This window comes from Montipora foliosa, chromosome 5 (assembly GCF_036669935.1).
Source record: "Montipora foliosa isolate CH-2021 chromosome 5, ASM3666993v2, whole genome shotgun sequence".
NCBI classification, from domain to species: Eukaryota; Metazoa; Cnidaria; class Anthozoa; order Scleractinia; family Acroporidae; genus Montipora; species Montipora foliosa.
In genome coordinates, this window is record NC_090873.1 from 12244621 (window position 1) to 12272402 (window position 27782).

The following is a 27782-nucleotide window of genomic DNA, read 5'->3' on the forward strand; positions in this document are numbered from 1 at the left end:
AAAGAAGACAGTGGAGATGCAGATAGACACTGGAGCATCTTGTAATGTCCTGCCCCGCAGTTGCCTCCCAGACAACACAGAAATTCAGACTACAAAAAGATAACTTATCACTTACTCTGAGTCTAAATTGAGAGTGTTAGGAACAGTAAGCGTCCACATTCGAAACCCATGCAACAATACAGAGTATGTAGCAGAGTTTCTCGTAGTTGAGGATGGTTTCGCACCTCTACTGGGAGCTGAGACAGCACAGAAAATGAACCTCCTAGTAGTCCAGCACCAGAACATTCTGCAGCCTGACCACCAAACACCTAAGATTATCGAAGACAGCATCAATAGTCTGACCGAAGAGCAAGTCCTAGCAGAGTATGCTGACCTGTTTAAAGGCCTTGGCAAGATTGAGGGAAAACTACACTTAGAATTTGACGAGACAGGTCCGCCAGTAGTAATGCCACCCTGTCGTGTTCCAGTTGCAGTAAAAGGCAAACTAAGAGAGGAACTTGACCGCCTTGAAGGCTTGGGAGTACTTGAGAAAGAGGACAAGCCGACACCATGGGTATCGAGCATGGTTGCAACGCAGAAGCCTAGCGGGAAGGTTAGAGTGTGCATTGACCCACAGCGCCTAAACCAAGCACTGAAGCGGAGACATTATCCCTTTCAAGCTATTGATGACATCCTGCCAGCGTTATCTAAGGCGAGAGTGTTCACCAAAGCTGACCTTAAGGATGGGTTCCTCCAGATTCAATTGGATGACGCTTCGAGTGAGCTGACGACTTTCCAGACAGCATGGGGAAGGTACCGATGGCTACGTATGCCGTATGGGATAAGCCCAGCCCCGGAATGTTTCCAGCAGAAGCTTGACCAATGCCTTGAGGGTCTCAAAGGGGTGTACAAAATCGCAGATTACCGCCTTATTGTCGGTCAAGGTGACACTGACGAAGAGGCTGACCAGGATCACGACCTGAACTTGAAGAACCTCTTGGACAGGTGCAGGACAAAGGGTATCAAGCTGAATAAGGACAAGTTTCAATTCAAATGCAGCGAGGTGTCGTTCATTGGCCATGTCATGACAAAGGACGGACTGAAACCTGATCCCCGAAAAATTGAAGCAATTGTCAAAATGGAGCGCCCAGGTGATGTGCCAGCCGTGCAGAGATTCATTGGGTTAGTGAAGTACCTGTCAAAGTTCCTGCAAGACCTTTCGGAAATGTGTGAACCACTACGTCGCTTGACACATAAAGATGCCGAGTGGATTTGGGGCCATGAACAGGAAGATGCCTTTGAGAGAATTAAGGAAGCTGTTGTCAAAGCACCAGTGCTGAAGTATTTCGGTGAGAGCGACCCAACCGAATGCCAAGGAGATGCATCCCAGGGTGGACTTGGATTCGTGGTGATGCAGTACGGGCAACCAGTCACATTTGCTAGTAGAGCGCTCACTCCGGCTGAAAGAAGATACTCTCAGATCGAGAAAGAATTGTTGGCACACGTTTTCGGTATGGAACATAACCACAACTATGTCTACGGCCGCAAAGTCATTTTATGGACTGACCACAAACCGTTGGTCTCAATCTCGAAGAAACCTTTAGTATCAGCACCTAAGAGATTACAGCGCTTGCTACTCCGTCTGCAGCAGTATGACTACGAGATCCGCTACAAGCCCGGCAAAGATATGCTGCTAGCGGACACTCTTTCTAGAGCTTACCTCACAAAGTACGAGCGGTCACCAACCGAAGTAGAAGTGGAACACATCCATGCCACACACTTTCTTCCAGTACCAGAACACCAAATCAAAGAATTGCAGAAGGAGACAGCCTGTGATCAAACCCTTCAAACGCTCAAGAAAGCGATTGTGGACGGGTTCCCTGATACAAAGCAGGAGCTCCCAGCAGCCATCCATCCCTACTTCCAACTCCGTGACGAGCTTTCGGTACATGATGGCATCATATTCAAGGGACTGCGATGTGTCATACGTCAGACATTAAGGCCAAGGATCAAGGCGAAGCTGCATGAGTCGCATAACATATAACGGCGTGCAAGGTTGCTTAAGAAGAGCGCGAGAAACACTGTACTGGCCTGGCATGAATGCAGAAATCACTGGCTTCATCCAGAAATGTGACACCTGCCATGAAGTTCCTTCTAGACCGTGGGAGAAAATAGGAACAGATATTTTTACAGTTGATGACAAGAGTTACCTGTGCACGGTAGACTACTATTCAGGTTATTTTGAGGTGGACCAACTGTATAGCAAGACAGGAACTGTTATCATTAACAAGTTAAAGAAGCACTTTGCCGCGCATGAGATCCCAAACCAGTTGCACAGTGATAATGGACCACCGTACAATTCTGCAGAATTCAGCAATTTTGTTAAATCGTCTGGAACTGAACACATAACCAGCTCACCCGGATACCCACAGAGAAATGGAAGGGTGGAAAATGCTGTGAAAACTGCCAGTACTCTGATCAAGAAAGCCAAAGAGTCCGATTCAGAATTCTTCCTCTCCTTGCTAAGCTGGAGAAACACTCCCACTGAAGGAATGAATTCTTTACCAGCGCAACGAATGTTCGGTAGGCGCACCCGAACTCAGCTGCCAACAGCTGAAGTACTGCTGAAACCACAGTCCACAGATACAGGGCCAACAAGAGATCAAATACTGAAGAGGAAAGCAAAGCAAACCTATCATTATAACCAACATGCGAAAGAGCTTCCAATCCTCCTGGAAGGAGAGACAGTGCGAGTTGCACCCCAACCTGGCAATAGGTCACAGAAATGGTTCAAGGCAGTGGTACAGGACCAAACAGATGTGAGATCCTACAATGTGAGAACCGAGGATGGTAGAATTTTCCGCAGGAAAGGCAGACACCTTAGCAGCAGCAGGGAGCCATTCTATCCCTTCGAACGCAATGAACCAGAAATCAGCCCGTCACCTCAGCTGCAAAGAGTTACTTCAGCGAACTTTCCGGAATCCTGTGCAACAGAGTCTCATCTACAAGAGCCTAGCACTGAAACTGTACAACCTGATCAGTCAAGCAAACCGGAAGTTGTGGTGTCTGACAAGCCCCAGCCAGACCAGCACAGGATCACACGCGCTGGACGTGTTTCAAAGCCACCAAGCTATTTAAAGGACTACGCTTGAAAGTTAAGATGTATCAGTGGAGAGAACTGTTGTTGAAACCAACTGGACTTTCAAAGAAAGGAACTTTATTTGAGAGCCATGTTCTAGTCAATCGTATAAATGTTGTTATTACTGGCAAAATTTTCATTTAGTACCAACTTGTTAGTTAGTTTGTCAACTTGTTGTTTGTTTGTTGTTTAACGCCAACTTAGGGCCATAGTTCAATTTACAACTTGCGTAGATTTTAGTTTCAGTTCTTTTCTTTTTTTTTCTCTTTTACGAAAGGAAAGGTGTAATGGTGTCCCTGTGCTATTGTACTTAAATCACATGACTAGCAAAATCACGCACTTGACATCGTGTTGTTGAAATAAACCTCGTAAGGGCTTGATTGAAGTGATTTATCAGTTTCTCTTAACGGTTTGGAGCTAAGAACGTTACACGGGATACTATTCATTCCTCCTCTGAGATTCATCTAGCGCAAAACTCTTACTCGTCGCATCGAATTAAAAAGGTGCGTCACCTAATTCTAATCAGTTTCATTTTCCTATTTCAGTGAAGCATATTAAATTACTTTGCGTGGGTTCCTTTTTCACAGTAGCTCAGAGGAGATTACATAAACTGGTACAACGTTTTTTGCACTGATCTCGACCATAAGCTTGTACTTACTTTGCTTAAGATCCGTAACATGTTTAGCGTGAGAGATTCGGTGTCTTTTTATCTTCGTTCTCACTTCGTGTATAAATTCACTTGTGCAAGTTGCATTTTTTTTACCGGCGTTGGGGAAACATCCCGACACATTTTGACGAGTATCAAACATCATGATATTGTGTTTATGTTATGCCATTGTTTCCCTGATAATGTATGATTACACTTTGAATCATGTGAGACAAACGGATGATGAAAATGTAAGTGGAAACGAATATAAGTACATAACATAAATGGGAAGAGAATTCTCAGAGACAGGCTACCTCTAGCAATGAGCACTTGCAGGAAACAAAAAAACTATAGAAGGCGCTTCTTAACATATCCTAAGAAATTAAAAACAAAAAAATGGCTTCCTATACAAACAAAAAGACATTTCCCGCTAAAACTTTACTTAAAGGTATAAAAAGTGATAAATAATAATAATAATAATAATAATAATAATAATAATAATAATAATAATAATAATAATAATAATAATAATATTAACAATAATAATAATAATAATGGTAATAAATAATAAGAAATCTAAAGTTCCAGGTCGGACGTGGGCAATTTAAACACTTCATTTAAGCATTTTTCTGAAGTTGTCGGATTCGTGTTCTTTGTCATCTGATAACGTTGTTAAATCTGGAAATACATGCACAAGTGTAGCCTGTAAAGGCGTTTAGTAATATGCTTTCTTTAAAGTTATTACAACAGTTTTGAGTTGTTTTTCAAATTCATGCAACAGAAACTTGGTCCTTACAGCTCAGATAGCATGGTATTCTTATCAAAAATGCCGTCAGGAAGATCTGTCAGCTGGTTTCCCGACAACAACCTACAAACAAAAAAACAAGACTTACAGCTTTACGCACTGTTAAAATTTTACCAACCCACTGCAAATCCAAAAACCTTAAGGAACATCGATCAGTAAGGTCTTGTGGAAACATATTACCATCAATGTTTTGCTTTAGTCGATTTCTTGTGCTCCAAACAACATGTTAGTGAGTTTTAAGTGGCAGATCCGTGGCCCTGCATAAGTGTTTGTACTTACCAGAAATTAAGTCATATTAGTGCGGATTAGTCACTGGATCATTGTTCAGCATTTACTCTCTTCCGGTCTCATTTTGCATAAATTACCCTTCGAATCCCCCTTGTCCATGGCTTACTTTAAAAAGAAAATACATTTCTCGGTAACACTTTACTCGTGGGTATATCAAGTAATAAACAAATGTTATGTTGACAGTAGGAAGTGGGCAACTTAAGCATATTATGTAAGCACCTTCTGAAGTTGTCAGAGTTGTGCTCTTTTTCATTTAATAACGTTGTTTAAACTGTAAATACATGTACAAGTATAGCCTGTAAAGACGTTTAGTAATATGCTTTCTTTAAAGCTATTACAACAGCTTTGAGTGGTTTTCCAATGTTAGGTAGCAGAAACATGGTCCTTACAACACAGATAGCCAGGTATTCTTATCAAAAATGCCGCCAGGAAGATCTGTCAGCTGGTTTCCCGACAAAAGCCCACAAAAAAAAAAAAAAAAAAAAAAAAAAAAACGAGATTTACAGCTTAACACACAGTCGGAAATTTTACCAACCCACTGAAAAATCCAAAGATCTAAGGGAACATGGATCGATAAGGTCTTGTGGGACCATATTACCATCAATGCTTAATTATAGTCGATTTCTTGTGCTCCAAAGAACATGTTAATGAGTTTCAAATGGCATATCGGTAGCCCTGTATACGTGTTTGTATTTGCCAGAAATTAAGCCATATTAGAGCGAAATAGTCACTGGATCATGGTTCAGCATTTACTCTTTTCCGGTTACATTTTACATAAATTACCCTTTGAATCCCCGTTGTCCATGGCTTACTTTAGAAACAAAATACATTTCCCGTTAACACTCTACTCGTGGGTATATCAAGTAATGAACAAATGTTATGTTGACAGTAGGAAGTGGGCAACAACCCTTTCACTCCTGTAACAGCCAATAAGACTTATAGATTTGACTCTGTCTAACGCCAGACGATTTTACTCGTCAATGGGGAACCCCACGGGAGTGAAAGGGTTAAGCATATGATGTAAGCACCTTCTGAAGTTGTCAGAGTTGTGCTCTTTTTCATCTAATAACGTTGTTAAAACTGTAAATACATATAAAAGTAGAGCCTGTAAAGGCGTAACGTTTTAGTAATATGCTTTCTTTAATAAAAGTTACAACTGCTTTGAGTGGTTTTCCAATGTTATGAAACAGACACTTGGTCCTTACAGGTCCCATAGCTCGGCATTCCTATCAAAAATGCCGTCAGGAAGATCCCTCAGCTGGTTTCCTGACAAATCCCTACAAAAAGAGACAAAACATATATTCCTGTGGCAAAATTGACAGCTTTTGGGACAGTTTTAACTTTACCATCCCTTTAAACGACCCAAAGACTTCAAGGACCATCGAGCGGTGGGAGGTGGTGGGACTATATTACCATCACTGTTTTGCTTTGGTCGATTTCTTGGGCTCCAAGCAACATGTTTGTAAGTTATAAATGGCAGACCAGTAGCCCTGTATACATGTTTGTCTTTGCCAGACTTTGCAGCCTTATTACTGTGGAATAGTCAGTGGATCACTGTTTAGCCTTTACTCTTTTCCGATCACATTTTACATAAATTACCCTTTGAATACCCCTTGTCCATGGCTTACTTTAAAAACAAAATACATTTCCCGTTAACACTTTACTCGTGGGTATATCCAGTAATGAACAAATGATATGTTAACAATAGGAAGTGGGCAACTTAAGGATATTATGTAAGCACCTTCTGAAGTTGTCAGAGTTGTGCTCTTTTTCATCTAATAACGTTGTTAAAACTGTAAATACATATAAAAGTATAGCTTGTAAAGGCGTAACGTTTTAGTAATATGCTTTCTTTAATAAAAGTTACAACTGCTTTGAGTTGTTTTCCAATGTTACGTAACTGACACATGGTCCTTACAGGTATTCTAGCACGGCATTGTTATCAAAAATGCCGTCAGGAAGATCCGTCAGCTGGTTTCCTGAAAAAGCCCTACAAAAAGAGACAAAACATATATTCCTGTGGCAAAATTGTAAGCTTTAGCGACAGTTTAAACTTTTCAACCCTTTCAAAGACCCAAAGACTTCAAGGACCATCGAGCGGTGGGAGGTGGTGGGACTATATTACCATCACTGTTTTGCTTTGGTCGATTTCTTGGGCTCCAAGCAACATGTTTGTAAGTTATTAATAGCAGACCAGTGGCCCTGTATACATGTTCTTCTTTGCCAGACTTTGCAGCCCTATTACTGCGAAATAGTCAGTGGATCATGGTTCGTCCTTTACTCTTTTCCGGTTACATTTTACATAAGTTACCCTTTGAATCCCTCTTGTTCATGGCTTACTTTAAAAACAAAATACATTTCCCGTTAACACTGTACTCGTGGGTATATCAAGTAATGAACAAATGATTTGTTAACAGTAGGAAGTGGGCAACTTAAGGATATTATGTAAGCACCTTCTGAAGTTGTCAGAGTTGTGTTCTTGTTCATGTAATAACGTTGTTAAAACTGTAAATACATGTAGAGGTATAGCCTGTAAAGGAGTCTAGTAATATGCTTTCTTTAATAGAAGCTACAACTGCTTTGGGTTGTTTTCCAATGTTACGTAACTGACACATGGTCCTTACAGGTATCTTAGCACGGCATTGTTATCAAAAATGCCGTCAGAAAGATTCGTCAGCTGGTTTCCTGAAAAAAACCTACAAAAAGAGACGAAACATATATTCCTGTGGAAAAATTGACAGCTTTTGGGACAGTTTAAACTTTACCATCCCTTTAAACGACCCAAAGACATCAAGGACCATCGAGCGGTGGGAGGTGGTGGGACTATATTACCATCACTGTTTTGCTTTGGTCAATTTCTTGGGCTCCAAGCAACATGTTTGTAAGTTATAAATGGCAGATCAGTGGCCCTGTATACAAGTTCTTCTTTGCCAGACTTTGCAGCCCTATTACTCCGAAATTGTCAGTAGATCATGGTTCAGCCTTTACTCTTTTCCGGTCACATTTTACATAAATTACCCTCTGAATCCCTCTTGTCCATGGCTTACTTTAAAAACAAAATACATTTCCCGTTAACACTGTACTCGTGGGTATATCAAGTAATCAACAAATGATATGTTAACAGTAGGAAGTGGGCAACTTAAGGATATTATGTAAGCACCTTCTGAAGTTGTCAGAGTTGTGTTCATGTTCATGTAATAACGTGGTTAAAACTGTAAATACATGTAGAAGTATAGCCTGTAAAGGAGTTTAGTAATATGCTTTCTTTAATAGAAGCTACAACTGCTTTGAGTTGTTTTCCAATGTTACGTAACTGACACATGGTCCTTACAGGTATTCTAGCACGGCATTGTTATCAAAAATGCCGTCAGGAAGATCCGTCAGCTGGTTTCCTGACAAATCCCTACAAAAAGAGACGAAACATATATTCCTGTGGCAAAATTGACAGCTTTTGGGACAGTTTAAACTTTACCATCCCTTTAAACGACCCAAAGACATCAAGGACCATCGAGCGGTGGGAGGTGGTGGGACTATATTACCATCACTGTTTTGCTTTGGTCGATTTCTTGGGCTCCAAGCAACATGTTTGTAAGTTATTAATAGCAGACCAGTGGCCCTGTATACATGTTCTTCTTTGCCAGACTTTGCAGCCCTATTACTGCGAACTAGTCAGGGGATCATGGTTCGTCCTTTACTCTTTTCCGGTTACATTTTACATAAGTTACCCTTTGAATCCCTCTTGTTCATGGCTTACTTTAAAAACAAAATACATTTTCCGTTAACACTGTACTCGTGGGTATATCAAGTAATGAACAAATGATTTGTTAACAGTAGGAAGTGGGCAACTTAAGGATATTATGTAAGCACCTTCTGAAGTTGTCAGAGTTGTGTTCTTGTTCATGTAATAACGTTGTTAAAACTGTAAATACATGTAGAAGTATAGCCTGTAAAGGAGTATAGTAATATGCTTTCTTTAATAGAAGCTACAACTGCTTTGGGTTGTTTTCCAATGTTACGTAACTGACACATGGTCCTTACAGGCATCTTAGCACGGCATTGTTATCAAAAATGCCGTCAGAAAGATTCGTCAGCTGGTTTCTTGAAAAAAACCTACAAAAAGAGACGAAACATATATTCCTGTGGAAAAATTGACAGCTTTTGGGACAGTTTAAACTTTACCATCCCTTTAAACGACCCAAAGACATCAAGGACCATCGAGCGGTGGGTGGTGCTGGGACTATATTACCATCACTGTTTTGCTTTGGTCAATTTCTTGGGCTCCAAGCAACATGTTTGTAAGTTACAAATGGCAGATCAGTGGCCCTGTATACAAGTTCTTCTTTGCCAGACTTTGCAGCCCTATTACTCCGAAATTGTCAGTAGATCATGGTTCAGCCTTTACTCTTTTCCGGTCACATTTTACATAAATTACCCTCTGAATCCCTCTTGTCCATGGCTTACTTTAAAAACAAAATACATTTCCCGTTAACACTGTACTCGTGGGTATATCAAGTAATGAACAAATGATATGTTAACAGTAGGCAGTGGGCAACTTAAGGATATTATGTAAGCACCTTCTGAAGTTGTCAGAGTTGTGTTCTTGTTCATGTAATAACGTTGTTAAAACTGTAAATACATGTAGAAGTATAGCCTGTAAAGGAGTATAGTAATATGCTTTCTTTAATAGAAGCTACAACTGCTTTGAGTTGTTTTCCAATGTTACGTAACTGACACATGGTCCTTACAGGTATTCTAGCACGGCATTGTTATCAAAAATGCCGTCAGGAAGATCCGTCAGCTGGTTTCCTGACAAATGCCTACAAAAAGAGACGAAACATATATTCCTGTGGAAAAATTGACAGCTTTTGGGACAGTTTAAACTTTACCATCCCTTTAAACGACCCAAAGACATCAAGGACCATCGCGCGGTGGGAGGTGGTGGGACTATATTACCATCACTGTTTTGCTTTGGTCGATTTCTTGGGCTCCAAGCAACATGTTTGTAAGTTATTAATATCAGACCAGTAGCCCTGTATACACGTTTGTTTTTGCAAGAATTTGCAGCCCTATTACTACGAAATAGTCAGTGGATCATGGTTTAGCCTTTACTCTTTTCCGGTCACATTTTATTTAAATTACCCTTTGAATCCCCATTGTCCATGGCTTACTTTATAAACAAAAGAAATATTGCTCGTGGGTATATCAAGTAATGAACAAATGTTATGTTAACAGTAGGAAGTGGGCAACTTAAGGATATCATGTAAGCACCTTCTGAAGTTGTCAGAGTTGTGCTCTTTTTCATGTAATAACGTTGTTAAAACTGTAAATACATATACAAGTATTGCCTGTAAAGGCGTAACGTTTTAGTAATATGCTTTCTTTAATAAAAGTTAGATCTGCTTTGACTGGTTTTCCAATGTTATGTAAGAGACACATGGTCCTTACAGGTCCCATAGATCGGCATTTCTATCGAAAATGCCGTCAGGAAGATCCCTCAGCTGGTTTCCTAAAAAATCCCTACAAAAAGAGACAAAACATATATTCCTGTGGCAAAATTGACAGCTTTTGGGACAGTTTAAACTTTACCATCCCTTTAAACGACCCAAAGACTTCAAGGACCATCGAGCGGTGGGAGGTGGTGGGACTATATTACCATCACTGTTTTGCCTTGGTCGATTTCTTGGGCTCCAAGCAACATGTTTGTAAGTTATAAATGGCAGATCAGTGGCCCTGTATACATGTTCTTCTTTGCCAGACTTTGCAGCCCTATTACTGCGAAATAGTCAGTGGATCATGGTTCGCCCTTTACTCTTTTCCGGTCACATTTTACATAAATTACCCTTTGAATCCCCCTTGTCCATGGCTTACTTTAAAAACAAAATACATTTCCCGTTAACACTGTACTCGTGGGTATATCAAGTAATCAACAAATGATATGTTAACAGTAGGAAGTGGGCAACTTAAGAATATTACGTAAGCACCTTCTGAAGTTGTCAGAGTTGTGCTCTTTTTCATGTAATAACGTTGTTAAAACTGTAAATACATGTACAATTATAGCCTGTAAAGGCGTAACGTTTTAGTAATATCCTTTCTTTAATAAAAGTTACAAGTACTTTGACTGGTTTTTTAATGTTATGAAACAGACACTTGGTCCTTACAGGTGCCATAGCTCGGCATTCCTATCAAAAATGCCGTCAGGAAGATCCGTCAGCTGGTTTCCTGACAAATCCCTACAAAAAAAGACAAAACATATATTCCTGTGGAAAAATTGACAGCTTTTATGATAGTTTAAACTTTACCATCCCTTTAAACGACCCAAAGACATCAAGGACCATCGAGCGGTGGGAGGTGGTGGGACTATATTACCATCACTGTTTTGCTTTGGTCGGTTTCTTGGGCTCCAAGCAACATGTTTGTAAGTTATAAATGGCAGATCAGTGGCCCTGTATACATGTTCTTCTTTGCCAGACTTTGCAGCCCTATTACTGCGAAATAGTCAGTGGATCATGGTTCAGCCTTTACTGTTTTCCGGTCACATTTTACATAAGTTACCCTTTGAATCCCTCTTGTTCATGGCTTACTTTAAAAACAAAATACATTTCCCGTTAACACTGTACTCGTGGGTATATCAAGTAATAAACAAATGATTTGTTAACAGTAGGAAGTGGGCAACTTAAGGATATTATGTGAGCACCTTCTGAAGTTGTCAGAGTTGTGTTCTTGTTCATGTAATAACGTTGTTAAAACTGTAAATACATGTAGAAGTATAGCCTGTAAAGGAGTTTAGTAATATGCTTTCTTTAATAGAAGCTACAACTGCTTTGAGTTGTTTTCCAATGTTACGTAACTGACACATGGTCCTTACAGCTTTCTTAGCACGGCATTGTTATCAAAAATGCCGTCAGGAAGATCCGTCAGCTGGTTTCCTGACAAATCCCTACAAAAAGAGACGAAACATATATTCCTGTGGCAAAATTGACAGCTTTTGGGACAGTTTAAACTTTACCATCCCTTTAAACGACCCAAAGACATCAAGGACCATCGAGCGGTGGGAGGTGGTGGGACTATATTACCATCACTGTTTTGCTTTGGTCGATTTCTTGGGCTCCAAGCAACATGTTTGTAAGTTATAAACGGCAGAGCAGTGGCCCTGTATACATGTTCTTTTTTGCCAGACTTTGCAGCCCTATTACTGCGAAATAGTCAGTGGATCATGGTTCAGCCTTTACTCTTTTCCGGTCACATTTTACATAAGTTACCCTTTGAATCCCTCTTGTTCATGGCTTACTTTAAAAACAAAATACATTTCCCGTTAACACTGTACTCGTGGGTATATCAAGTAATAAACAAATGATTTGTTAACAGTAGGAAGTGGGCAACTTAAGGATATTATGTGAGCACCTTCTGAAGTTGTCAGAGTTGTGTTCTTGTTCATGTAATAACGTTGTTAAAACTGTAAATACATGTAGAAGTATAGCCTGTAAAGGAGTTTAGTAATATGCTTTCTTTAATAGAAGCTACAACTGCTTTGAGTTGTTTTCCAATGTTACGTAACTGACACATGGTCCTTACAGCTTTCTTAGCACGGCATTGTTATCAAAAATGCCGTCAGGAAGATCCGTCAGCTGGTTTCCTGACAAATCCCTACAAAAAGAGACGAAACATATATTCCTGTGGCAAAATTGACAGCTTTTGGGACAGTTTAAACTTTACCATCCCTTTAAACGACCCAAAGATATCAAGGACCATCGAGCGGTGGGAGGTGGTGGGACTATATTACCATCACTGTTTTGCTTTGGTCGATTTCTTGGGCTCCAAGCAACATGTTTGTAAGTTATAAATGGCAGAGCAGTGGCCCTGTATACATGTTCTTCTTTGCCAGACTTTGCAGCCCTATTTGTCCGAAATTGTCAGTGGATCATGGTTCAGCCTTTACTCTTTTCCGGTCACATTTTACATAAGTTACCCTTTGAATCCCCCTTGTCCATGGCTTACTTTAAAAACAAAATACATTTCCCGTTAACACTGTACTCGTGGGTATATCAAGTAATCAACAAATAATATGTTAACAGTAGGAAGTGGGCAACTTAAGAAGATTATGTAAGCACCTTCTGAAGTTGTCAGAGTTGTGCTCTTTTTCATGTAATAACGTTGTTAAAACTGTAAATACATGTACAATTATAGCCTGTAAAGGCGTAACGTTTTAGTAATATGCTTTCTTTAATAAAAGTTACAACTGCTTTGTCTGGTTTTTTAATGTTATGAAACAGACACTTGGTCCTTACAGGTCCCATAGCTCGGCATTTCTATCAAAAATGCCGTCAGGAAGATCCGTCAGCTGGTTTCCTAAAAAATCCCTACAAAAAGAGACAAAACATATATTCCTGTGGAAAAATTGACAGCTTTTATGATAGTTTAAACTTTACCATCCCTTTAAACGACCCAAAGACATCAAGGACCATCGAGCGGTGGGAGGTGGTGGGACTATATTACCATCACTGTTTTGCTTTGGTCGATTTCTTGGGCTCCAAGCAACATGTTTGTAAGTTATAAATGGCAGATCAGTGGCCCTGTATACATGTTCTTCTTTGCCAGACTTTGCAGCCCTATTACTGCGAAATAGTCAGTGGATCATGGTTCAGCCTTTACTCTTTTCCGGTCACATTTTACATAAGTTACCCTTTGAATCCCTCTTGTTCATGGCTTACTTTAAAAACAAAATACATTTCCCGTTAACACTGTACTCGTGGGTATATCAAGTAATGAACAACTGATTTGTTAACAGTAGGAAGTGGGCAACTTAAGGATATTATGTAAGCACCTTCTGAAGTTGTCAGAGTTGTGTTCTTGTTCATGTAATAACGTTGTTAAAACTGTAAATACATGTAGAAGTATAGCCTGTAAAGGAGTTTAGTAATATGCTTTCTTTAATAGAAGCTACAACTGCTTTGAGTTGTTTTCCAATGTTACGTAACTGACACATGGTCCTTACAGCTTTCTTAGCACGGCATTGTTATCAAAAATGCCGTCAGGAAGATCCGTCAGCTGGTTTCCTGACAAATCCCTACAAAAAGAGACGAAACATATATTCCTGTGGAAAAATTGACAGCTTTTGGGACAGTTTAAACTTTACCATCCCTTTAAAGGACCCAAAGACATCAAGGACCATCGAGCGGTGGGAGGTGGTGGGACTATATTACCATCACTGTTTTGCTTTGGTCGATTTCTTGGGCTCCAAGCAACATGTTTGTAAGTTATAAATGGCATATCAGTGGCCCTGTATACATGTTCTTCTTTGCCAGACTTTGCAGCCCTATTACTCCAAAATTATCAGTGGATCATGGTTGAGCCTTTACTCTTTTCCGGTCACATTTTACATAAATTACCCTTTGAATCCCCCTTGTCCATGGCTTACTTTAAAAACAAAATACATTTCCCGTTAACACTGTACTCGTGGGTATATCAAGTAATCAACAAATGATATGTTAACAGTAGGAAGTGGGCAACTTAAGAATATTATGTAAGCACCATCTGAAGTTGTCAGAGTTGTGCTCTTTTTCATGCAATAACGTTGTTAAAACTGTAAATACATGTACAAGTATAGCCTGTAAAGGCGTAACGTTTTAGTAATATGCTTTCTTTAATAAAAGTTACAATTGCTTTGACTGGTTTTTGAATGTAATGAAACAGACACTTGGTCCTTACAGGTCCCATAGCTCGGCATTCCTATCAAAAATGCCGTCAGGAAGATCCGTCAGCTGGTTTCCTGACAAATCCCTACAAAAAGAGACAAAACATATATTCCTGTGGAAAAAGTGACAGCTTTTGGGACAGTTTAAACTTTACCATCCCTTTAAACGACCCAAAGACATCAAGGACCATCGAGCGGTGGGAGGTGGTGGGACTATATTACCATCACTGTTTTGCTTTGGTCGATTTCTTGGGCTCCAAGCAACATGTTTGTAAGTTATAAATGGCAGAGCAGTGGCCCTGTATACATGTTCTTCTTTGCCAGACTTTACAGCCCTATTTGTCCGAAATTGTCAGTGGATCATGGTTCAGCCTTTACTCTTTTCCGGTCACATTTTACATAAGTTACCCTTTGAATCCCCCTTGTCCATGGCTTACTTTAAAAACAAAATACATTTCCCGTTAACACTGTACTCGTGGGTATATCAAGTAATCAACAAATGATATGTTAACAGTAGGAAGTGGGCAACTTAAGAATATTATGTAAGCACCTTCTAAAGTTGTCAGAGTTGTGCTCTTTTTCATGTAATAACGTTGTGAAAACTGTAAATACATGTACAATTATAGCCTGTAAAGGCGTAACGTTTTAGTAATATGCTTTCTTTAATAAAAGTTACAACTGCTTTGACTGGTTTTTTAATGTTATGAAACAGACACTTGGTCCTTACAGGTCCGATAGCTCGGCATTCCTATCAAAAATGCCGTCAGGAAGATCCGTCAGCTGGTTTCCTGAAAAATCCCTACAAAAAGAGACAAAACATATATTCCTGTGGAAAAATTGACAGCTTTTATGATAGTTTAAACTTTACCATCCCTTTAAACGACCCAAAGACATCAAGGACCATCGAGCGGTGGGAGGTGGTGGGACTATATTACCATCACTGTTTTGCTTTGGTCGATTTCTTGGGCTCCAAGCAACATGTTTGTAAGTTATAAATGGCAGAGCAGTGGCCCTGTATACATGTTCTTCTTTGCCAGACTTTGCAGCCCTATTTGTCCGAAATTGTCAGTGGATCATGGTTCAGCCTTTACTCTTTTCCGGTCACATTTTACATAAGTTACCCTTTGAATCCCCCTTGTCCATGGCTTACTTTAAAAACAAAATACATTTCCCGTTAACACTGTACTCGTGGGTATATCAAGTAATCAACAAATGATATGTTAACAGTAGGAAGTGGGCAACTTAAGAATATTATGTAAGCACCTTCTAAAGTTGTCAGAGTTGTGCTCTTTTTCATGTAATAACGTTGTGAAAACTGTAAATACATGTACAATTATAGCCTGTAAAGGCGTAACGTTTTAGTAATATGCTTTCTTTAATAAAAGTTACAACTCCTTTGACTGGTTTTTTAATGTTATGAAACAGACACTTGGTCCTTACAGGTCCGATAGCTCGGCATTCCTATCAAAAATGCCGTCAGGAAGATCCGTCAGCTGGTTTCCTGAAAAATCCCTACAAAAAGAGACAAAACATATATTCCTGTGGAAAAATTGACAGCTTTTATGATAGTTTAAACTTTACCATCCCTTTAAACGACCCAAAGACATCAAGGACCATCGAGCGGTGGGAGGTGGTGGGACTATATTACCATCACTGTTTTGCTTTGGTCGATTTCTTGGGCTCCAAGCAACATGTTTGTAAGTTATAAATGGCAGAGCAGTGGCCCTGTATACATGTTCTTCTTTGCCAGACTTTGCAGCCCTATTTGTCCGAAATTGTCAGTGGATCATGGTTCAGCCTTTACTCTTTTCCGGTCACATTTTACATAAGTTACCCTTTGAATCCCCCTTGTCCATGGCTTACTTTAAAAACAAAATACATTTCCCGTTAACACTGTACTCGTGGGTATATCAAGTAATCAACAAATGATATGTTAACAGTAGGAAGTGGGCAACTTAAGAATATTATGTAAGCACCTTCTGAAGTTGTCAGAGTTGTGCTCTTTTTCATGTAATAACGTTGTTAAAACTGTAAATACATGTACAATTATAGCCTGTAAAGGCGTAACGTTTTAGTAATATGCTTTCTTTAATAAAAGTTACAACTGCTTTGACTGGTTTTTTAATGTTATGAAACAGACACTTGGTCCTTACAGGTCCGATAGCTCGGCATTCCTATCAAAAATGCCGTCAGGAAGATCCGTCAGCTGGTTTCCTGAAAAATCCCTACAAAAAGAGACAAAACATATATTCCTGTGGAAAAATTGACAGCTTTTATGATAGTTTAAACTTTACCATCCCTTTAAACGACCCAAAGACATCAAGGACCATCGAGCGGTGGGAGGTGGTGGGACTATATTACCATCACTGTTTTGCTTTGGTCGATTTCTTGGGCTCCAAGCAACATGTTTGTAAGTTATAAATGGCAGAGCAGTGGCCCTGTATACATGTTCTTCTTTGCCAGACTTTGCAGCCCTATTTGTCCGAAATTGTCAGTGGATCATGGTTCAGCCTTTACTCTTTTCCGGTCACATTTTACATAAGTTACCCTTTGAATCCCCCTTGTCCATGGCTTACTTTAAAAACAAAATACATTTCCCGTTAACACTGTACTCGTGGGTATATCAAGTAATCAACAAATGATATGTTAACAGTAGGAAGTGGGCAACTTAAGAATATTATGTAAGCACCTTCTAAAGTTGTCAGAGTTGTGCTCTTTTTCATGTAATAACGTTGTGAAAACTGTAAATACATGTACAATTATAGCCTGTAAAGGCGTAACGTTTTAGTAATATGCTTTCTTTAATAAAAGTTACAACTCCTTTGACTGGTTTTTTAATGTTATGAAACAGACACTTGGTCCTTACAGGTCCGATAGCTCGGCATTCCTATCAAAAATGCCGTCAGGAAGATCCGTCAGCTGGTTTCCTGAAAAATCCCTACAAAAAGAGACAAAACATATATTCCTGTGGAAAAATTGACAGCTTTTATGATAGTTTAAACTTTACCATCCCTTTAAACGACCCAAAGACATCAAGGACCATCGAGCGGTGGGAGGTGGTGGGACTATATTACCATCACTGTTTTGCTTTGGTCGATTTCTTGGGCTCCAAGCAACATGTTTGTAAGTTATAAATGGCAGAGCAGTGGCCCTGTATACATGTTCTTCTTTGCCAGACTTTGCAGCCCTATTTGTCCGAAATTGTCAGTGGATCATGGTTCAGCCTTTACTCTTTTCCGGTCACATTTTACATAAGTTACCCTTTGAATCCCCCTTGTCCATGGCTTACTTTAAAAACAAAATACATTTCCCGTTAACACTGTACTCGTGGGTATATCAAGTAATCAACAAATGATATGTTAACAGTAGGAAGTGGGCAACTTAAGAATATTATGTAAGCACCTTCTGAAGTTGTCAGAGTTGTGCTCTTTTTCATGTAATAACGTTGTTAAAACTGTAAATACATGTACAATTATAGCCTGTAAAGGCGTAACGTTTTAGTAATATGCTTTCTTTAATAAAAGTTACAACTCCTTTGACTGGTTTTTTAATGTTATGAAACAGACACTTGGTCCTTACAGGTCCGATAGCTCGGCATTCCTATCAAAAATGCCGTCAGGAAGATCCGTCAGCTGGTTTCCTGAAAAATCCCTACAAAAAGAGACAAAACATATATTCCTGTGGAAAAATTGACAGCTTTTATGATAGTTTAAACTTTACCATCCCTTTAAACGACCCAAAGACATCAAGGACCATCGAGCGGTGGGAGGTGGTGGGACTATATTACCATCACTGTTTTGCTTTGGTCGATTTCTTGGGCTCCAAGCAACATGTTTGTAAGTTATAAATGGCAGATCAGTGGCCCTGTATACATGTTCTTCTTTGCCAGACTTTGCAGCCCTATTACTGCGAAATAGTCAGTGGATCATGGTTCAGCCTTTACTCTTTTCCGGTCACATTTTACATAAGTTACCCTTTGAATCCCTCTTGTTCATGGCTTACTTTAAAAACAAAATACATTTCCCGTTAACACTGTACTCGTTGGTATATCAAGTAATGAACAACTGATTTGTTAACAGTAGGAAGTGGGCAACTTAAGGATATTATGTAAGCACCTTCTGAAGTTGTCAGAGTTGTGTTCTTGTTCATGTAATAACGTTGTTAAAACTGTAAATACATGTAGAAGTATAGCCTGTAAAGGAGTTTAGTAATATGCTTTCTTTAATAGAAGCTACAACTGCTTTGAGTTGTTTTCCAATGTTACGTAACTGACACATGGTCCTTACAGCTTTCTTAGCACGGCATTGTTATCAAAAATGCCGTCAGGAAGATCCGTCAGCTGGTTTCCTGACAAATCCCTACAAAAAGAGACGAAACATATATTCCTGTGGCAAAATTGACAGCTTTTGGGACAGTTTAAACTTTACCATCCCTTTAAAGGACCCAAAGACATCAAGGACCATCGAGCGGTGGGAGGTGGTGGGACTATATTACCATCACTGTTTTGCTTTGGTCGATTTCTTGGGCTCCAAGCAACATGTTTGTAAGTTATAAATGGCATATCAGTGGCCCTGTATACATGTTCTTCTTTGCCAGACTTTGCAGCCCTATTACTCCGAAATTGCCAGTGGATCATGGTTGAGCCTTTACTCTTTTCCGGTCACATTTTACATAAATTACCCTTTGAATCCCCCTTGTCCATGGCTTACTTTAAAAACAAAATACATTTCCCGTTAACACTGTACTCGTGGGTATATCAAGTAATCAACAAATGATATGTTAACAGTAGGAAGTGGGCAACTTAAGAATATTATGTAAGCACCATCTGAAGTTGTCAGAGTTGTGCTCTTTTTCATGCAATAACGTTGTTAAAACTGTAAATACATGTACAAGTATAGCCTGTAAAGGGGTAACGTTTTAGTAATATGCTTTCTTTAATAAAAGTTACAACTGCTTTGACTGGTTTTCCAATGTAATGAAACAGACACTTGGTCCTTACAGGTCCCATAGCTCGGCATTCCTATCAAAAATGCCGTCAGGAAGATCCGTCAGCTGGTTTCCTGACAAATCCCTACAAAAAGAGACAAAACATATATTCCTGTGGAAAAAGTGACAGCTTTTGGGACAGTTTAAACTTTACCATCCCTTTAAACGACCCAAAGACATCAAGGACCATCGAGCGGTGGGAGGTGGTGGGACTATATTACCATCACTGTTTTGCTTTGGTCGATTTCTTGGGCTCCAAGCAACATGTTTGTAAGTTATAAATGGCAGATCAGTGGCCCTGTATACATGTTCTTCTTTGCCAGACTTGGCAGCCCTATTACTGCGAAATAGTCAGTGGATCATGGTTCAGCTTTTACTCTTTTCCGGTCACATTTTACATAAGTTACCCTTTGAATCCCTCTTGTTCATGGCTTACTTTAAAAACAAAATACATTTCCCGTTAACACTGTACTCGTGGGTATATCAAGTAATGAACAAATGATTTGTTAACAGTAGGAAGTGGGCAACTTAAGGATATTATGTAAGCACCTTCTGAAGTTGTCAGAGTTGTGTTCTTGTTCATGTAATAACGTTGTTAAAACTGTAAATACATGTAGAAGTATAGCCTGTAAAGGCGTAACGATTTAGTAATATGCTTTCTTTAATAAAAGTTACAACTGCTTTGACTGGTTTTCCAATGTTATGAAACAGACACTTGGTCCTTACAGGTCCCATAGCTCGGCATTCCTATCAAAAATGCCGTCAGGAAGATCCGTCAGCTGGTTTCCTGATAAATCCCTACAAAAAGAGACAAAACATATATTCCTGTGGAAAAATTGACAGCTTTTATGATAGTTTAAACTTTACCATCCCTTTAAACGACCCAAAGACATCAAGGACCATCGAGCGGTGGGAGGTGGTGGGACTATATTACCATCACTGTTTTGCTTTGGTCGGTTTCTTGGGCTCCAAGCAACATGTTTGTAAGTTATAAATGGCAGATCAGTGGCCCTGTATACATGTTCTTCTTTGCCAGACTTTGCAGCCCTATTACTGCGAAATAGTCAGTGGATCATGGTTTAGCCTTTACTCTTTTCCGGTCACATTTTACATAAGTTACCCTTTGAATCCCTCTTGTTCATGGCTTACTTTAAAAACAAAATACATTTCCCGTTAACACTGTACTCGTGGGTATATCAAGTAATGAACAAATGATTTGTTAACAGTAGGAAGTGGGCAACTTAAGGATATTATGTAAGCACCTTCTGAAGTTGTCAGAGTTGTGTTCTTGTTCATGTAATAACGTTGTTAAAACTGTAAATACATGTAGAAGTATAGCCTGTAAAGGAGTTTAGTAATATGCTTTCTTTAATAGAAGCTACAACTGCTTTGAGTTGTTTTCCAATGTTACGTAACTGACACATGGTCCTTACAGCTTTCTTAGCACGGCATTGTTATCAAAAATGCCGTCAGGAAGATCCGTCAGCTGGTTTCCTGACAAATCCCTACAAAAAGAGACGAAACATATATTCCTGTGGCAAAATTGACAGCTTTTGGGACAGTTTAAAGTTTACCAGCCCTTTCAAAGACCCAAAGACTTCAAGGACCATTGAGCGGTGGGAGGTGGTGGGACTATATTACCATCACGGTTTTGCTTTAGTCGATTTCTTGGGCTCCAAGCAACATGTTTGTAAGTGATTAATAGCAGACCAGTGGCCCTGTATACATGTTTGTCTTTGCCAGACTTTGAAGCCCTATTACTGCGAAATAGTCAGTGGATCATGGTTCAGCCTGTAGTCTTTTCCGGTCACATTTTCCATAAATTACTCATTGGATCCCCTCGTTCATGGCTTACTATGGAAACGAAAATTAAATCCCGTTAACGCTTTACTTGTGGATATATCAAGTAATTAGGAAATCATAGGTTGACATTCGAAAGTGGGCAACTTGAGCACTTTATATAAGCACCTTCTCAGAGTTCTCAAATTTGTGTTCTTTGTCATGTAATAACGTTGTTAAATCTGGAAATACATGTACAAGTTTAGCCTATGAGGGCGTTTAGTAATATGCTCTCTTTAAAGTTATTGTTTTCCAATGCTATTTAAAAGAAATTCGGTCCTTACAGGTCCGTTAGCTGGGTATTCTTATCAAAACTGCAGTCAGGAATGTCTCTCAGCTGGTTTTTAAATATTAATTACTATTAAATCATTGGTATAAAAGGTATGCTATTTAAATTCGTTTGTAACATATTCTTAAAAATGTTCAAAGTTCTGCTGCTGCGAATTTAACAGGAGAGAGGGTTCCATAGCTTTGGGGCGCAATACAAAAAGCCCTGTCCCCCAATGTTCTCTTAGTTTACTCCTGTGGCAACTCAAAGAGAATCTCATCGCTTAGTCGCAAAGAATAGCACGATGTACTCTTAATACCAATTGAATTATTTATATATTCCTGCACAAGCCCGTGAATAGCTCTCAATGTAATTAGTAGTACCTTAAACATAATTCTAAATTGCACTGGCACTAAGCGGGAAACAATTCAAATTAGTTTCGCGGCTATGTTTTGGACACGCTCCAAATTTTTTTTTTTTTTTTTTTTTTTTTTTTTTTTGCGGCAAGCCACATAATAAACTATTGCAAGAGTCAATTCTACTAGTAACTAGAGCATACACTAACTTCTTCATTGATTCAGTTGATAGATAATTTCTTGTGCATCTAATATAGTGCACTACAAATTTTATTGATTTTTGTCCTCATACTAAGTTGCTGATCAAAATAGCAGCCCAAATTCTTAGCCTGTTGAGCTGGAATAATCTGATGGTCACCCAACAACAAGAGAGCCTGCTCTAATCTTAGACAGTTGCTGTCTTGTTCCCATAAGTAAATATTCACTTTTATCATCATTTAGCTTAATCCGGTCAGTTAGCATCCATTGACTTATGTCTTCTATACAGTGTTGCATTGCTATAACTGCTTCACCATGACTTGCTCGTGAATTAGGTTTTAAAAAATGATAAAGGTGAGAATCATCAGCATAGCAATGAACGTCAGGTAGATGTACGTTTACAGTCTTAACAAGCTTGGAAGCGTAAATGATAAACAATACAGGACCGAGACAGCATCCCTGAGGAACACCATACTGCAAAGAAAAACGGTCAGGAAGAGTCCCATTGACCGCTATACGTACGCGTTGACTTTTGTTCCTTCAGTATACTAAGAACCATTCCAAGAGTTCACCCGAGACGCCAAACCTTGACTAAAGACTCATGATCAAAATACCCTGATCAACGGTATCGAAGGCTGCACATTAATCTAAAAGAACCAGCAAAGTTACATGACCCTTGTTCATATTCATAATAATGTCATTCTTCATCTTTGAAAGAGAAGTCTCAGTACTATGAAGTTGCCTATACGACGACTGCAAAGCAGGATACAGACCATTGAAAGACATATGCAAAAGCAGTTTATCTGATACCGAGCGTTCTGTCAATTTAGACAAACAAGAAAGATTACTAACTGGGCAATAGTTTCCATACAGAAGATCAAGGCCATGCTTCTTGAGCAGAGGATTTACTACGGCTTCCTTCTGTGAATCAAAAAAGAGGCGGTCTCTAGAGACTGATTGATCATCTGTTTATATTAATTACAGACAAAAGCACATCAATACACTCTGCTACTAATAGAGTTGGCATTGGTTCCAAAGCACAGCAGTACTTTTTAGCACATTTCTTCACCAGCTCTATGACGTCATCGTCGTTTAAAAGCCGAAACTATCTGAATGAGTCTCTCACAGGACGATCAAAGTCATATTTTGAGGATCCAGAAGACCTTTGTGCAGTAGCATCAAGATCCAACCGAATATCAGATACCTTCTTGACAAAGAAATTCTTCATAGCGTTAGCCAGTAGATATTTATCATCGTGTGGTGGGAACTGGACTGCAGAATCTTGCTTCACCAACCTCTTCTTAGCTACATCCCTGGTTTTGAGAGGGGTGTCACGGTTCAGAACGGTTGTAAGAGTAGAGTTGTAACAGCCAACCATCACATCAAGGGAGCTAGGGTGGTTAGTACGCTATTCACAGTCTCTGAGGTCTTTTCTTAGTTGATCAATGTTAACAGATCTAAGATTTCCGTAGTTATGTCCCTTGACAATAAAAGTGGCCGGCTTAGGTATTTGAAGACTGCACGTTACAGCGACGTGCTCTGAGAATAAGCGGTCTACCTGAGGCGCAGAGATCACAGATTGCCATTGGCGCGTTACAATCAGATCCAGTGTGTGTCCATGAATGTAAGTAGCCCCCTTCACATGCTGCTGAAGACCTAAAGATTATTTGCATCCATGTCACCAGCCACGTCCACATGGATGTTGGAATCTGCCATGATGACCAGCTTTTCAGGGGCCAATATGATGGACTCCATGTGGTCAGACAACTCAACAAAGAAAGCATTTGTTCACACAGGGTACCCAGCACTGTATGACACGCGGTAAATAATTACCGCAAGGAGCCTATATGAGCCAGATGTTACGAGCCATTCAGAAAACTCAAACGAAGACTTCTAACCAGCTCAGAGCTTAGACACACACAGGGTGTAGGGTGTCCCTAAATAGCAAACTGGTGCCGCCACCAGTACTCCGACTCACACGTGAAAAAAGCCATGGCTAACAAAGGAAAAAAGACTGACACAAGGTTGCACTGTGAAAGGAAGAAGGAGTGCAGAAAGGAGAGGGCGCTTCATTTTTAACCCGCACTTCAAATCCACTTTTCTTTTAATATTCACTAGAAATGTATCTTGTGACCAATGCTTTAAACAGCTCCACGTGCCTGCTGTTGTGCATTGCCCAGTCAAAGCACCGACACGTGCTTTTCGTCGGGTATTTTACTGCACAGGACAAGACTGAAATCTAACATGATTTATGACTCGGTGCCCCTTACGGGCCCGAGTAAGAATTGTTTCATGTGTCCAAAGTGATGTAACAGTGGTGAAAGGTGTTGTTGTAGGGCTGTAAGCTGTGTTACAGTTGATTTAACATTACTTTACCGCGCCACGTTGCGAAGTTTGTTGGGAAATGGGATACTAGGTAACGAAGTCGCGAATTAAGCGTCGAATTAAACAACGAAATTGCGAACTTTGAAATAAACTTCACAACTTCTACCAGATCGAAATTCGCAAATCCGTTGCCGTCTGAGGTTCGTTGCTTTCACTTTTAACACTTTATATACGTAATTATGAGAAACTGTTATATTTGGACCCGACGAAACCAGACACCAAGAGCTTTATACTTTCCTTTAGCCCATTTAAGATCACTGTATACACCCTTTTAATAAGTCTAATATATGCCGTTTTCCGCTAATGTCGTCAAACTCATGCTCTTAAAATTTATTCAGAAATGTACAAAGGCTTCAAGCAAGAAAAGAAATCGGAAAAGTTTCAGGCCTTTGTACATTTCTAAATAAAATTTGAAAGCAAGAGTTCGACGTCATTAGCGGAAAACGGCATATATTAGACTTATTAAAAGGGTGTATAACACGTCCGTCTGTGTTACAACATTTGTAACCGAGACTGTGGGCCTCAGTGAAAGTGATCGACGCAGTTACAAAGCAACTTGTGCAGTTTTAAAACAATCCAGGCTTGAACCGGCCTCGAACCCATGACTGTAAGCTATCAAACCCGGAATTTTGAGGCTTCTTTCCAAAATTCTCGTGTTTATTTATAGCGTGGTTATCACTTCCACCGAGAGCAAACTACACCTTAGTTTAAATACATAAAAACAAATTGATATATTCGTTATATCATAAACAACATTGTTTGGATTTGGATTGGAGATAGGGGAAGGGCGTATTGTTTCCCCTGCAGGGATTTTGCAGGGATTTTACAAAATCCGGAGGAAGCATCATTGTTATCCGAGCATAACGTGATAGAGTTGTCCCTGCAGGGATTTCACCTGGAGAAAATTTTTTTGTAAACTGTTCAGATTTGTTTCCTTCGTCATGGAATCTTCATAGTTCACACTCCCGACAATGAAGAAACAAAGCCTTTTTTGGAGGAATGCGCTTGCTCACTTCTTGTCACGTCAAACAACATGCCTACCCTGTTCGCACATTAAGTAATATGTTCTATAAGCGCATAGTGAAATTTTATTCCAAACTAAACCTTCAATTGAAATGGATTCATCATTTCTTTTTTCAGTGAATCGATTATCATAAGCAAAATGAAAGAAAAAAACAGTAAATATCATAAGACCAATTTCTTTCGTGGTATCATCATTATAGTTCTAAATCATGTGTAATGGTATTTAAGAAAGAGGAAATATAACACAGGTCGAGTTGGTAAAAGCATGAACGGTTTTCGAATCAAAACCAGCAAATCTCAAAATAAAAGGAAAGTCAGCGAGTGAAATGCTCATACCATGCTCAAAAAAGCGAGATGAGGCAAAACTATATGATAAACAAATCACTTCATAGTTGTTAATCTCGTAAGATTTTTACTCATTCGTTGTGAGGTATAAGAAGTAAGAATAAACATCATATGTGCTCATTAAGTAATGTAGATATCAACAAAAATAACGCAGCTTTTAAACAATATTATTTTTAATCCTATATAAAAGAGTTTTTTTTAAATTTATGATGTCGCATGCGTGTGCAAGTGCACAGAGAATTTCAAAATATAAGTTTAATGAGCTTGATCTCATCTTTTTTCTTATTTTAACAATGCTTAATTATATTACTTCTAGCGCATATATCCACCCCTCAATGTACGTCAATGGGAAACTCTGTGCTACAACCCGCGTTTTTTGGCGGGAACATCTTTGATATTGGACATGATCCATGTTATGGTTAATTGACATCTTTCAAAACAAGGTATGTCATGACTGGTATCACGTGAACATATCGCAGACTTAAGCTTAAAAATCAAGGAACTCAGCTGTTTTTTTTTTTTTTTTTTAAAGAACTGACGACCAGATACTGGTTTTCGATTTGATCTGAGGTTCAAGCCAGGTTAAATTATTGTAAGAATAAATAAGAGGGGACCTCCGCCTCAGGCTTGAATAAATCTTTATATTAGAAGTACTTACAGCTTCACTAGCTTTGTATAGTTATCAAAGACACCCCCAGGCAGTTTGTTCAGCTGGTTGTCACTCAGCTCCCTACCAACAAATCATAACCTTAAGGCTTTTATACCACTTCATAGAATAAACTTTATTATTATGAGTATCTGAATTTTACTATTATCTATTTGAAATGAATACGAGCAGTTAGCATACAATTCTCATAATATGATTTGATTTTCCGGTTTTCGCTCACCATTTGCAACAAGCGCATCTTAAATTCAAACTTTTATAGATAGCTTCCGTCTGTATGTTGATACAAGAAACAACAAGAAACTATTTCAAAAAGAAAAGGTGCTTCTTTTCTGGAATGGTGAGGGCTGGAGAAAAGATAAAGTACTGCATAACTTTTCAAATTCCGTTTTCTGTGAATCTTCTATTACGTGTGTTACATATGAACTTGGGCAGTTCTAGCTTTGCAATAACTGGTTTCTCTTTAATCTAGTTTATTACTACGTGCGAAGATTGTTTACATTACTCATTAACAAAAACAGAGATAACTTCGAATTTTTTCAACAATATATCGTTTTAATCTAACCTAAAGTTATTCAGATAGTTAAATCTTCCTATTTATGATCGCTTTTGTGCTTTTCAACAATGCGATTTGCAATGCTTCAGGTTCACGTGTTCACAAGTTTGTTTTTGCATCTAATGTTTAGAATTTCAATTACAAATTCTATTTTGATTGTCCACTCTACCTCACTTTGTAAATAGTTAACCCCGAAGTCAAAGAAGATACGTTTCCTTTCTGAGGAAACGAAAACAAAAACGAATAGAGTGTTGCTCTATCTAACAGTAAAGGGTAATCCTTTTAACATAATTTACCCTAAAACGTACATAATAAAGAACAATTCCTTTCAATGAAAATAAGTGATTTGCTTATTGGTACTTGTTAACTTAGTGTCCATTGAGATCGCTTTGCGTGTTCTAAGCAAGATCCATTTAACTCCATGATTTTTATTTTGATTTCCTATTATTGTGTTGTTTTTTTTTTTTTTTCAGTTAAGTTTTCTTTTTCCTTGGCTTGATTGTTTGCCTTGACAAGTTTTGCTTGGTTTTCCTGTCTGTGATTTTACAAAAGCTTGCGGCCGTTTTATTATAAAAATTGATCCCTGAAGAGACCTGAAGGCGTAAAGTAATGGT

The 27782-nt window shown here is 39.0% G+C and overlaps 2 protein-coding genes across 2 annotated transcripts in view; both read right to left on the bottom strand.

Annotated features, from left to right (window-relative positions):
• Window positions 1-5831, bottom strand: part of LOC138002937 (G-protein coupled receptor GRL101-like) — a 61305-nt gene extending 55474 nt beyond the window's left edge. Inside the window, exon 1 of the mRNA XM_068848901.1 lies at window positions 4561-5831. Within this exon, the coding sequence (XP_068705002.1) occupies window positions 4561-4574 (14 nt within the window). The 5' untranslated portion in view covers window positions 4575-5831. The remainder of the gene's footprint in view (window positions 1-4560) is intronic.
• A 227-nt stretch (window positions 5832-6058) lies between these two features.
• Window positions 6059-23573, bottom strand: LOC138002146 (uncharacterized). Its single transcript, XM_068848234.1, has 30 exons — window positions 23322-23573; window positions 23048-23116; window positions 21658-21710; window positions 20968-21039; window positions 20402-20587; window positions 20261-20332; window positions 19689-19874; window positions 19548-19619; window positions 18835-18906; window positions 18269-18454; window positions 18128-18199; window positions 17415-17486; window positions 16702-16773; window positions 15989-16060; window positions 15276-15347; window positions 14563-14634; window positions 13850-13921; window positions 13284-13469; window positions 13143-13214; window positions 12430-12501; window positions 11723-11794; window positions 11157-11342; window positions 11016-11087; window positions 10303-10374; window positions 9603-9674; window positions 8896-8967; window positions 8189-8260; window positions 7482-7553; window positions 6776-6847; window positions 6059-6134 (listed from the first exon to the last, which is right to left on the bottom strand). The coding sequence occupies exons 1-30, from the start codon at window positions 23571-23573 to the stop codon at window positions 6059-6061; spliced, it is 2892 nt and encodes a 963-aa protein (XP_068704335.1).
• Between the last annotated feature and the right edge of the window lie 4209 nt (window positions 23574-27782).